Source organism: Myxocyprinus asiaticus, chromosome 4 (assembly GCF_019703515.2).
Source record: "Myxocyprinus asiaticus isolate MX2 ecotype Aquarium Trade chromosome 4, UBuf_Myxa_2, whole genome shotgun sequence".
Classification (NCBI taxonomy): Eukaryota; Metazoa; Chordata; class Actinopteri; order Cypriniformes; family Catostomidae; genus Myxocyprinus; species Myxocyprinus asiaticus.
The window spans coordinates 26811306-26825231 of NC_059347.1; the positions used below are offsets into that span (position 1 = coordinate 26811306).

Below are 13926 nucleotides of genomic sequence, written 5' to 3' on the forward strand. Positions count from 1 at the left end.
AAGGGAGGACTTTGTACTGATACGCCTGACCCTCGAACACGAACCGCAGGAAGGGTCTGTGTCGAGGAAGGATCGAGGCGTGGAAGTACGCATCCTTCAGGTCTACCGCCACGAACCAATCTTGATGCCGGACGCTCGCCAGAATGTGTTTTTGCGTCAGCATCTTGAATGGGAGTCTGTGTAAAGCCTAGTTCAGAACTCACAGGTCCAAGATTGGCCTCAACCCACCACCTTTTTTCGGTACGATGAAGTAGGGGCTGAAAAACCCCTTCTTAATCTCGGCTGGAGGGACAGGTTCTATCGCACCCTTCTGTAGGAGGGTGGCGATCTCCGCGCAAGGTAGCAGCATTTTCGTCTTTCACAAAGGTGAAGTGGACACCGCTGAACCAGGGCGGATGCCCGGCGAAGTGAATCGCGCAGCCGAGTCGGACGGTCCGGACCAGCCCTCGCGACGGATTGGAAAGCACAAGCCATGTGTCCAAGTTCTGCGCAAGGGGGACCAAAGGGACAATGTCATCGGACGTACCGGCAGGTGGGGCCTCGCGGCGGGGCGGAGCTCGAGGTGCCACACCACGTCGTGGCCGTGTTGAATCTAAGGACATCGAAGCACTTACCTGGCTCCTTGTGACCACCCCGGAACAGCCTGGGACGGGGGAGGAAGAGGCCTGTCCTCGTGACCCGTGGAGACTGTCACATCGGGGGCGGATTTGTGCCACAGCTGGGCGCTCAGGGGCGGGAGACCGCCGCTGGAGCGTCAAACCTGCCAAATAGTGTGGTGGACGGTGGTCGTGATGATGGCCGGATATGTGACCCAGGGAACAAGGAAACCACTCTTGAATACTGCAGCCACTTGGGCATGCAGTGCAATTAAATGCAAAAGGTAACAAAAAGATGGAGATCTGCTTACCAGCTCCAGAGCAGCAGGTTTTGTTGTCCCTGGGTCGCCTGTCTTAAGGGCACTTTGAAGCCTTCCACGGGTTCAGGGCGGCTGCGAGACGGGTGGCGTCTGCTTCCTGCGGTGGGCTCCACGCCAGGGCCAGGCCGAAGGGGCGTGCTGCGGCGGAGCCGGTGCAGTCACCGCAGAGGGACGCCCTTGGCGATGAGTAGACAGGGTGCGGGATCTTGAGCCGCGCCAGGCCAGGATATGCCGGCTAGCACCAATCTACTGCTCTACCATCGAAAACTGCTGGGCAAAGTCTTCGACAGTGTCGCCGAATAGGCCCGCCTGGGAAATGGGGGCTGCAAGGAATCGTGTCTTGTCGGCCTCACCCATCTTGACCAGGTTGAGCCAAAGGTGGCGCTGCTGGACCACTAGTGTGGCCATCGTCCGCCCGAGAGACCGCGCCGTGACCTCCATCGCTCAGAGAGCGAGGTCGGTTGCCGAGCGCAGTTCCTGCATCAATCCCGGGGCGGAACTACCCTCGTGCAGTTCCTTTAGCGCCTTGGCAGACTTGCAGGAGAGCCATGGCATGCAGGGCGGAGGCGGCTTGTCCAGCGGCACCGTAGGCCTTGGCCGTCAGAGACAACGTAAACGTACAGGCCTTGGACGGGGGCTTTGGGCACCCGTGCCAGGTGGCGGAGCTCTGCGGGCATAGGTGCACCGTGAGCGCCTTTATCCACCGGGGGATTGCCGAATAGCCCTTGGCCGCCCCACCATCGAGGGTAGTAAGGGCGGGGAATTTGAAAAGATCGGGACCGGGCAGTAAAAAGTGCCTCCTGCAACCTTGTCAGCTCTTCATGCACTTCCGGGAAGAAAGGAACGGGGGCGGGGTGTGGCTTTGAGCGGCGCCGCTAGCCCAGGAACCAATCACCGAGCCGCGAGGGTTCAGGGAAGAGCAGTGAGTTCCACTCTAGCCAACACTCGTGGCTGCGCGGGAAAGCATGTCGTCATTTCCGCATCAGCTTGTGACTGGGAAATCATCCCCGAAGCTCTCGAGCTGTGCTTGAGAGCTCATCACTTTCGTGGGCTCCAAATAAGAGGTCAAACTCGCCATGAGACGAGCCGGCGGACTCATCCGGAAGCCTGATCGGGGCAGACGAGCGTGCTGGGGAATGGGAGGTCCGCGGGGGGATACCCGGAGGAGTGGGTCCCCAAATCACCCCCAGTGCTAGCCGCGCTGGCCTCATACCCGTGGGTAAAAGGACCGAGGCGGGAGCCTCTGGGGTGGCCGCGACCACAACGTTGCCATGGACATATTCTCGCAATGAGAACATGACCATCCACGAACGCTGTCTCCGCGTGAGCAGTGCCCAGACACGAAAGACAGTGATCGTGACCATTAGAAGGTGAGAGATAACGAGCGCAACCAGGAATAACACACAATCGGAAAAGCATCTTTAAAAAGACGCATCTTTAAAAAGACGTTCCGTGTGTGCGCTCTTTTAGAGAAATATATACTCTTTTAGAGGGGAAAAATGCTCTTTCAGAAAATATGCTCTCTAGTTTTTCTGCTGAAGCGCCCAGGGGCGTTCTCTGAAGTGCACCAGTGCAGAGGAGGGAGAAGCCGCTGAAATGCGCCGTCAGATCCAGCAGACGTGAATGAACAGTAGTATTCAGCTCAGTGAGCATGACCGTTCGGCTCCGAAGAGAAAATCTGAATGAGTGGTTGCATACCAGCTCCTTTTATACCCTTATGTCCGGGGGAGTGGCATGCAAATACCACTCGCCAATTTTCATTGGCCTTTTGTCAAAGACCAGAGGTGTCTTGGGCTCCCAAGAGTGACCCCTAGTGTCACTACATTGACACCAACGTCGAGTGAGTGACCGATAGGGAACAACTGAGGAGATTGCTGAAATCACTGGAACTGGGTTAAGAACTGTCCAACACATTATTAAAACATGGAAGGATAGTGGTGAACCACTAGTTTTGTGGAAGAAATGTGGTCGGAATAAAATCTTAAGTGATCGTGATCGGCGATCACTAAAACGCTTGGTGAAGTCACATCGTAAAAAATCGACAGTAGAACTCATGGCTATGTTTAATAGTGAAAGTAAGAGCATTTCCACACTCACAATGTGATGAGAACTTACAGGATTGGGACTAAACATCTGTGTGGCCACAAGAAAGCCACTTGTTAGTGAGGCTAATCGGAAAAAAACTACTTCAGTTTGCTAGGGAGCATAAAGATTGGACTGTATAGCAATGGAAAAAGGTCATGGGATCTGATGAGTCCAGATTTACCCTATTCCAAAGCGATGGGCGCGTCAGGGCAAGAAGGGAAGCGCATGAAGCGATGCACCTGTCATGCATAATACCCACTGTACAAGCCTCTGGAGGCAATATTATGATCCAGGGTTGCTTCAAGTGGTCAGGTCTAGGCTCAGCAACGTTATGTTGCAATATAATGAAGTCAGCTGAATACCTGAATGTACTGATTGACCAGGTTATCCCATCAATGGATTTTTTCTTCCCTGACGGCACAGGCATATTCCAGGATGATAATGCCAAAATTAATCAGCCTCAAATTGTAAAAGAGTGGTTTAGGGAGCATGAGAAATCATTTTCACATATGAATTGGCCACCACTGTCCTGACCTTAACCCCATTGAAAGTCTTTGGGATGTGTTGGAGAAGACTTTATGGAGTGGTTTGACTCTCCCGCCATCAATACAAGATCTCGGCCAAAAATAATGCAACTCTAGACGGAAATAAATGTTGTGACGTTGCATAAGGTTGTCGAAACAATGCCACGACGAATGCGTACCATAATCAAGGCTAAAGGCGGTCCAACAAATATTAGAGTATGCAACTTTTTTTGGGGCCAGGCAGTGTATTTGGACACTTAAGCCACACTTGAAAATGTACTGTATGAATGTCTTTGCATTATATAACAAAATATCAAACCAAGTGGCATTTATTTGAAAGAAATATAGCACAAACACACCTTGAAAGCAAAACAAGAATTTCACAAAAATAAGTTTTAAGTTTCAATTTATAAAACAATAGATGTGTTGTTCAAAATTAAGACAAAAGGTATTTGAACACTTTCTGGTTGTTACACTTATCCATAGTGATGAACTAGCAATGTATGTTTGCAGATGTCACTCGGTTTAACACAGTATTTTGTATCCAATAAAATGACATTCAGATAAGCCCTTTGGGCAGAAAAACTGTATAGATTACCTCCAGCACAAGGTCTTGAACATTGGGACCAGCTCTTCAATGCCCACTCATACGTGTCCTCCTGAATTACATTATTGTTGTTTATAGGCACTGAGTCTTCATGAATGATGTATTTGTACATAAGCGTGGACCTTGTCTCATTGTCCTTAGGTATAATCTTGGAAAAACAATAAGACAAATGTTTCAGACACAATAAAGTGATATTTAGAAGCATTTGCTTAGCATTAGAAGCATTAGAAGCATTGGATTTAGCATTTGTTCATGCATATTTAAGAGTATGCAGATTTATGTGATGCCCTCTGTGTGAATAGGATCTGTTTAATAACATCTGAAAATGAAACGAGTGTGGTAAGCATTGATTAATTTCAAGGACGACTAATTTTACATTAGTTTTACTCCTGTTGTATCTGCAATTTCATGTTTTCTTCATGTTTCAAAGTCACACAAAAGGTTTCTGAGGCTAAAATAAGGCTGGAAGTGTTACAGCATCATCGCTAAAGACTCTTGCCTGTATACTGTAAATACACAGATAATGTCCAAATGGATGGCATTCAACACTACTGTTACTCTGCCTAGGTTGTTCATTACTCTGGAAGGAATGCCAAAAAATGCATCTAAAGATCGCCATGAATCTTTTAAATTGGCTAATGTGTTCATGAATTCACCTTAATTCACCTGCATGACAGATGTAATGGGAGGATATCAAAGGAAAAAACACAGCTTTTAAAAGAGACATCTGTTAAAATCCATCCAGAGTACCAACAACTTTTATTGGACTATAACATAGAGGAGAGAAAGGTATATTTTAAGCATAAATTAAACAAAAATACTGCATTTCAACAGAACTGCATTTCAGCACCACTGGACTCAAGATGGCGCAGAGTATGGCTGCTGCGTTGAGAGCTCCGACCCAATGTTGCAGTTTTTTGTTTGTTTTGTCTACAATTCTTATGTTTATTGTCTTGGATGTTGTCTGCCTTATTGTCTACGATAGACAAACAGTTTTGGACATTGGTTCTGCAATAGCACATCGAAAACCGGACTTTAAATTCCTCAATGCCGATCCGCTGTTTACAAACACGCCAGCGGAGCCCTTTGTTTGGGCAGCCCAGCCACGGAAACGCAGCCAGAAAAGGGGAAGGAGAGCCAGTGGTCTCATCAGACTAAGACATCGTGAAAATCGACCCCCGCTACCCAGTTTTCTACTGGCAAATGTTCAGTTCATGGACAACAAGCTCTGCGAGCTGAGATTACGGATCTCTTTCCAACGAGAGACTGCTGCATTATCTGCCTTACAGAAACTTGGATGTCTGCGGAGATTCCCACGGGGTTCTCCGTGCACCGAGCAGATAGAGCGAAATACCTCTCAGGTAAAAGCAGAGGAGGTGGTGTATGTTTTATGATCAACAAATCCTTGTGGGATCAGAGGAACGTACATTCTATCAGGTCTTTCTGCTCTCCTGATCTGGAATTTCTCATGCTTCTGTGTCGACCATTCTGGCTACCGAGGGAATTCACAGCGGTCATTATCACAGCTGTGTATATCCCGCCACAAGCCGCCATAGACCGGGCACTCAAGGAACTGTATGGGAGTGTAAACAAGCAGGAAACCGCGCACCCTGAGGCCGTGCTCATTGTGACCGTGGACTTTAACAAATCCAACTTCAAGTCAGTAGCACCGAAATACTACCAACACATCAGTTTCAACACACGAGGGGACCGGGTTTTGGACCATTGCTACTCTCCCTTCCGGGATGGCTACAAATCCCTCCCCGCCCACCATTTGGCAAATCAGATCACTCTTCCATTCTCCTTCTGCCCGCTTACAGGCAGAAACTGAAACAGGAAGCACCCACCCTCAGAACGATCCAGTGCTGGTCGGACCAATCAGAATATATGCTACAAGACTGTTTTGATCAGTGGATTGGGAGATGTTCGGTCCGCCTCTGATGATGACATCAATGTCTACGCTATCAGCGTGTTTCATCAGCAAGTGCATAGAGGATGTTGTACCGACCAAAACAATATGGATCTACCCCAATCAGAAACCATGGATTAATAGCAATGTTTGTGCGGCACTTAATGAGTGGACATCCGCTTTTAATTCTAGGAAAATGGAGGAGCATAAACAAGCAATTTATGCCCTCCACAAAACTATCAGAGAAGCCAAACGCCAGTACAGGGACAAGATTCAAGGAAAGTTCAACACCACCGACTCTAGAAGCATGTGGCAGGGAATTAATATCATCACAGACTTTAAAGGGAATAAAAACTCTGCTGTGAACACCACTGCCTCTCTCCTGTATGAGCTACATACTTTTTATGCTCGTTTCAAGGGAAATAACACCGCCCTCGTGGAGAGAGCTCTCGCGGTCGAAGTTACAGGGGTTAGTTCACTCTCCGTCTCTGTAGCGGATGTAACCCGATCCTTCTGACGGGTAAATATCCGTAAAGCCATGGGTCCAGACGGCATTCCGGGGCATGTCATCAGAACATGCGCGAACCAACAAGTTGGTGCTTTTATGGGCATTTTCAACCTTTCCCTCTCTTTGTCTGTAGTCCCCACATCCTTTAAAACATCCACCATTGTGCCTGTACCAAAGCAATCAAAAATCACTTGCTTAAATGACTGGTGTCCTGTTGCTCTGACCCCCATCATCAGCAAATGCTTTGAGAGACTAATCAGAGATTACATCTGTGCTCCCTACCTCACTGGACCCACTGCAGTTTGCTTACTGCAACAATCGCTCCACTGATGATGCCTTTGCATCTACACTACACACTACTGCTCTCTCCCACCTGGAAAAAAGGAACATACGTGAGAATGTTGTTTGTAGACTACAGCTCAGCATTCAACACCATAGTGCCCCCCAAGTTTGATGAGAAACTCTGGGCTCTGGGCTTAAACAGCTCGTTGTGCAGCTGGATCCTGGACTTCCTGTCAAGCAGACGCCAGGTGGTTAGAATGGGCAGCAACATCTCCTCATCACTGACCCTCAACACTGGAGCCCCAGAGGGCTGTGTTCTCAGCCCACTCCTGTATTCCCTGTATACACATGACTGTGTGGCAACACATAGCTCCAATGCCATCATTAAGTTTGCTGACGATACGACGGTGGTAGGTCTGATCACTGACAATGATGAAACAGCCTACAGAGAGGAGGTGCACACTCTGACATGCTGGTGTCAGGAGCACAACCTCTCCTTCAACGTCAGCAAGACTAAGGAGCTTGTGGTGGAATTCAGGAGAAAAGACAGAGAACACAACCCCATCACCATCAATGAAGCATCAGTGGAGAGAGTCAGCAGCTTCAAGTTTCTCAGTGTCCACATCACTGAGGAACTCACATGGTGGCCACTTTGAGGCCGTTGTGAAAAAGGCTCACCAGCGCCTCTTCTTCCTGAAACATCTGAGGAAGTTTCGAATGAACCAACACATCCTCACACGGTTCTATACCAGTACTGTAGAAAGCATCCTGACTGGCTGCATCACTGCCTGGTACAGCAACAGCACTGCCCTCAACCGCAAAGCCCTGCAAAGGGTGGTGCGAACTGCCATACACATCATCGGAGGTGAGTTTCCCTCCTTCCAGGACATATATACCAGGCAGTGTGTGCAAAAAGCTCAGAGGATCATCAGAGACTCCAGCCACCCGAGCCATAGGCTGCTCTCACTTCTACCATCAGACAGGCAGTATCGCAGCATCAGGACCCGCACCAGCCGACTTCATGACAGCTTCTTCCCCCAAGCAATCAGACTTCTGAACTCTTGATCTCTCATGATCAATATACATCAGTACTGCACTTTATTAATCTTACACTGGACTATCATAAATTACAGGTGCATCTCAATAAATTAGAATGTCGTGGAAAAGTTCATTTATTTCAGTAATTCAACTCAAATTGTGAAACTTGTGTATTAAATAAATTCAATGCACACAGACTGAAGTAGTTTAAGTCTTTGGTTCTTTTAATTGTGATGATTTTGGCTCACATTTAACAAAAACCCACCAATTCACTATCTCAAAAAATTAGAATATGGTGACATGCCAATCAGCTAATCAACTCAAAACACCTGCAAAGGTTTCCTGAGCCTTCAAAATGGTCTCTCAGTTTGGTTCACTAGGCTACACAATCATGGGGAAGACTGCTGATCTGACAGTTGTCCAGAAGACAATCACTGACACCCTTCACAAGGAGGGTAAGCCACAAACATTCATTGCCAAAGAAGCTGGCTGTTCACAGAGTGCTGTATCCAAGCATGTTAACAGAAAGTTGAGTGGAAGGAAAAAGTGTGGAAGAAAAAGATGCACAACCAACCGAGAGAACCGCAGCCTTATGAGGATTGTCAAGCAAAATCGATTCAAGAATTTGGGTGAACTTCACAAGGAATGGACTGAGGCAGGGGTCAAGGCATCAAGAGCCACCACACACAGACGTGTCAAGGAATTTGGCTACAGTTGTCGTATTCCTCTTGTTAAGCCACTCCTGAACCACAGACAACGTCAGAGGCGTCTTACCTGGGCTAAGGAGAAGAAGAACTGGACTGTTGCCCAGTGGTCCAAAGTCCTCTTTTTAGATGAGAGCAAGTTTTGTATTTCATTTGGAAACCAAGGTCCTAGAGTCTGGAGGAAGGGTGGAGAAGCTCATAGCCCAAGTTGCTTGAAGTCCAGTGTTAAGTTTCCACAGTCTGTGATGATTTGGGGTGCAATGTCATCTGCTGGTGTTGGTCCATTGTGTTTTTTGAAAACCAAAGTCACTGCACCCGTTTACCAAGAAATTTTGGAGCACTTCATGCTTCCTTCTGCTGACCAGCTTTTTAAAGATGCTGATTTCATTTTCCAGCAGGGTTTGGCACCTGCCCACACTGCCAAAAGCACCAAAAGTTGGTCAAATGACCATGGTGTTGGTGTGCTTGACTGGCCAGCAAACTCACCAGACCTGAACCCCATAGAGAATCTATGGGGTATTGTCAAGAGGAAAATGAGAAACAAAAGACCAAAAAATGCAGATGAGCTGAAGGCCACTGTCAAAGAAACCTGGGCTTCCATACCACCTCAGCAGTGCCACAAACTGATTACCTCCATGCCACGCCGAATTGAGGCAGTAATTAAAGCAAAAAGGAGCCCCTACCAAGTATTGAGTACATATACAGTAAATGAACATACTTTCCAGAAGGCCAACAATTCACTAAAAATGTTTTTTTTTATTGGTCTTATGATGTATTCTAATTTTTTGAGATAGTGAATTGGTGGGTTTTTGTTAAATGTGAGCCAAAATCATCACAATTAAAAGAACCAAAGACTTAAACTACTTCAGTCTGTGTGCATTGAATTTATTTAATACACGAGTTTCACAATTTGAGTTGAATTACTGAAATAAATGAACTTTTCCACGACATTCTAATTTATTGAGATGCACCTGTATATTCTCTCTTAACAACACACTGACAGCTGACTATCAACTGACAGCCTGAATGTCAATACAGCATATACAACCTACTGTATATTTTATATATACTATTTTTATTGTACACCGTGTATTTTATATTGTATGCGTATTCTATATTGTGTGTACTGTATACTGTTCATTTTATATTATTATTTGTATATTGTGTTGTGTGTAATTATGTGTATATTAAATATGTAAATTGTGTTGTGTAAATCAGATGTTTATTGTAAATTGGTATATGTGTCATGACTGCTATGTTGCTGGAAACTGCACCCAAGACTTTCACCCACTGTTGCACTTGTGTATATGGTTGAGTGACAATAAAGGGATTTGATTGATTTGATTTGATTTGAACTTTGCAACAGCAATGACATTTGGTGACAGGAATATTATGGTTTGTTTTTTTGTTGTTGTTATTTTGTTTTGTTTTTGTGCAGGCAGAGGACCTGGATGGTTTGTGGCCAGTAAAGAACTGATGATTTATGAACTGTACTAATCCTTTTTTCCTAGGATAATGTCACTGTGTTCATCCATGAGCTGAAGATTTACAGAATGTAGGTCATGCAACACTAAAAGATCCTAAATAAGCAAGTAATTCTACAATCAGAAAGCTAAAGCAGTAGAAATGCTGTGCTTTGAGAACCTGTTCCCACTCCCAAGATGTCAAAGAATGCTGTTAGGCCTACATGTCACTTTGTACAGCACAAGACTCAAATAATGACAGCCTGCTGGCTCGGGGCCAGTGTGAGAGATTCTCTGGCCAATTGATGGGACTGTCTCTTGCCCTATCAGGCCAGTGCTTCTTTGTCGCTAAATATCTTGTAAAAGTATTTTTATGCTTTGCAACTTAAATTTGGATTTCTGTGATGTAATAACTATTGTTGTTGAAAATTCTACTGATTTAAACTTACCACCTAGGTAACACTATCAGTAAGAATTAGTTGAAAATTCAAAATCAATTAGTCATGTTTTGCAGTGAATGCCATAATCTTTCAGCCAAGATTATTTGTAAAGAACATTTAATGATATAGGACTAAATATTATTCCAACCACATATACAAACCAACGTGTTTGTATTATTGTATTATAAAAATATAATAATAATAAATATATACAGTGCATCCGGAAAGTATTCACAGCGCTTCACTTTTTCCATATTTTGTTATATTATAGCCTTATTCCAAAATGGATTAAATTCGTTATTTTCCTCAAAATTCTACAAACAATACCCCATAATGACAACGTGAAAGAAGTTTGTTGAAATCTTTGCAAATGTATAAAAATAAAAATAAATAAATCACATGTACATAAGTATTCACAGACTTTGCTCAATACTTTGTTGAAGCACATTTGGCACCAATTACAGCCTCAAGTCATTTTGAGTATGATGCTACAAGCTTGGCACACCTATTGTTGGGCACTATTTTTGGGCATTCTTCTTTGCGGGACCTCTCAAGCTCCATCAGGTTGGATGGAGAGCGTCGGTGCACAGCCATTTTCAGATCTCTCCAGAGACGTTCAATCGGTTTCAAGTCTGGGCTCTGGCTGAGCCACTCAAGGACATTCACAGAGTTGTCCCATAGCCACTCCTTTGTTATCTTGGCTGTGTGCTTAGGGTCGTTGTCCTGTTGGAAGATGAACCTTCGCCCCAGTCTGAGGTCCAGAGTGCTCTGGAGCAGGTTTTAAGGCCCTTCTCCCCCGATCGCACAGTTTGGCCAGGCGGCCAGCTCTAGGAAGAGTCCTGGTAGTTCCAAACTTCTTCCATTTATGGATGATGAGGCCACTGTGCTCATTGGGACCTTCAATGCTGCAGGAACTTTTCTGTACCCTTCCCGAGATCTGTGCCTCGATACAATCCTGTCTCGGAAGTCTACAGACAATTCCTTGGACTTCATGGCTTGATTTGTGCTCTGACATGCACTGTGAACTGTGGGACCTTATATAGACAGGTGTGTGCCTTTCCAAATCATGTCCAATCAACTCAGTTTACCACAGGTGGACTCCAATCAAGTTGTAGAAACTTCTCAAGGATGATCAGTGGAAACGGGATGCACCTGAGCTCAATTTTGAGTGTCATGGCAAAGGCTGTGAATAGTTATGTACATGTGATTTTTTTTTTTTTTCGTTTTTTATTTTTAATAAATTTGCAAAGATTTCAAACAAACTTCTTTCACGTTGTCATTATGGGGTATTGTTAGTAGAATTTTGAGGAAAATAATGAATTTAATCCATTTTGGAATAAGGCTGTAACATAACAAAATGTGGAAAAAGTGAAGCGCTGTGAATTCTTTCCAGATGCACTGTATATATATATATATATATTTTTTTATTTTTTTTTAAGCCAGTGAAAATGTAGGCAGACCAAGTAAAAATCTTAACTGTTGGAGCCATAAAGTAGATGTCAAAGGTGCCCCTTGACTTTATAGCAAAACATTTATTTAATCGGCTGCTCTTACCTGTATCTTATAAAATGTAATCTTGAACACAGCAACATTTATTAGTTTGTATTCCTAAATCTCCAAGATAACAAGCTTCCCCCCCCCCCCCAAAAAAAATAAACAGTAAATTTCTTAAAAAACATTTTTAAGCTTTATCATACTGTAGTTTTTTTTTTTTTTTGAAAGCACCACAGAGCCACTCTTTATGTTGACATCAACTTACGAATGACTATATTTGTCTATCCACATAAAGCTGCAATCGGAGTATTTTAACTCTGAAAAAATTACACACCTCACCTTTAAGACTTATTACAAATTACACTATGACTAAACTTGGAAAAACTGTTCTCTCCTAACACTCCGCAAAATAAAGATCCTAAAAAATATTATTTGCATCTCCTATTTCAGCAATGTGATTGAATGGAGATAAAATGGAGACTTTTGCTGAAGACTCCAGCTTCTCAGGTTTTTCTCCTGAGAAAAAAGTCTTTAGTAATCTCACTTGTGTCTCCTCTAGTGTTTCAAAACAGATCTCAACAATCTCACAAACAGTGCTCAGATTTGCCAAGACAACCAAGGCTCAATTTCAATATGGGCTCAAACATTTTTTATCATTTTCTTTACAGACTAAGTCATGGCCTATATGCTATCCACATTATTGTTCTATTATTATAAACATTTCCCTATCTGTCACTCACTCGACGTTGTGTCGATGTAGTGACACTAGGGGTCACTCTTGGGAGCCCGAGACACCTCTGGTTTTTGATAAAAGGCCAGTGAAAATTGGCGAGTGGTATTTGCATGCCACACCCCCGGACATATGGGTATAAAAGGAGCTGGTATGCAACCACTCATTCAGATTTTCTCTTCGGAGCCGAACGGTCATGCTCACTGAGCTGAATACTACTGTTCATTCACCTCTGCTGGATCTGACAGCGCATTTCAGCGGCTTCTCCCCCCTCTGCACTGGTGCACTGCAGAGAACGCCCCTGGGCACTTCGGCAGAAATAAAAGAGCATATTTCTCTAAAAGAGCGGCACACACGGAATGACTTTTTAAAGACGCGTCTTTTTAAAGATGCTTTTCCGATTGTGTGTTATTCATGGTTGCGCTCCTTATCTCTCGCCTTCTGATGGTCACGATCACTGTCTTTCGTGTCTGGGCACTGCTGACGCAGTGACAGCGTTCATGGATGGTCATGTTCTCATTGCGAGAATATGTCCATGGCAAATAAATAAATCACATGTACATAAGTATTCACAGCTTTTGCTCAATACTTTGTTGAAGCACATTTGGCACCAATTACAGCCTCAAGTCATTTTGAGTATGATGCTACAAGCTTGGCACACCTATTGTTTGGCACTATTTTTGGGCATTCTTCTTTGCAGGACCTCTCAAGCTCCATCAGGTTGGATGGAGAGCGTCGGCGTACAGCCATTTTCAGATCTCTCCAGAGACGTTCAATCGGTTTCAAGTCTGGGCTCTGGCTGAGCCACTCAAGGACATTCACAGAGTTGTCCCATAGCCACTCCTTTGTTATCTTGGCTGTGTGCTTAGGGTCGTTGTCCTGTTGGAAGATGAACCTTCGCCCCAGTCTGAGGTCCAGAGTGCTCTGGAGCAGGTTTTCATCAAGGATGTCTCTGTACATTGCTGCATTCATCTTTCCCTCAATCCTGACTAGTCTCCCAGTTTCTGCTGCTGAAAAACATCCCCACAGCATGATGCTGCCACCACCATGCTTCACTGTAGGGATGGTATTGGCCAGGTGATGAGCGGTGCCTGGTTTCCTCCAGACATGACGCTTGCCATTCAGGCCAAAGAGTTCAATCTTTGTTTCATCAGACCAGAGAATTTTGTTTCTCATGATCTGAGAGTCCTTCAGGTGCCTTTTGGCAAACTCCAGGCCGGCTTTCA

The 13926-nt window shown here is 44.8% G+C and overlaps 1 protein-coding gene across 1 annotated transcript in view; it reads right to left on the reverse strand.

The window, feature by feature from the left end:
• Positions 1–13926, reverse strand: part of LOC127434483 (A disintegrin and metalloproteinase with thrombospondin motifs 3-like) — a 217127-nt gene that overhangs the window by 38894 nt on the left and 164307 nt on the right. The window contains exon 18 of the mRNA XM_051687301.1: positions 4124–4280. Within this exon, the coding sequence (XP_051543261.1) occupies positions 4124–4280 (157 nt within the window). The remainder of the gene's footprint in view (positions 1–4123; positions 4281–13926) is intronic.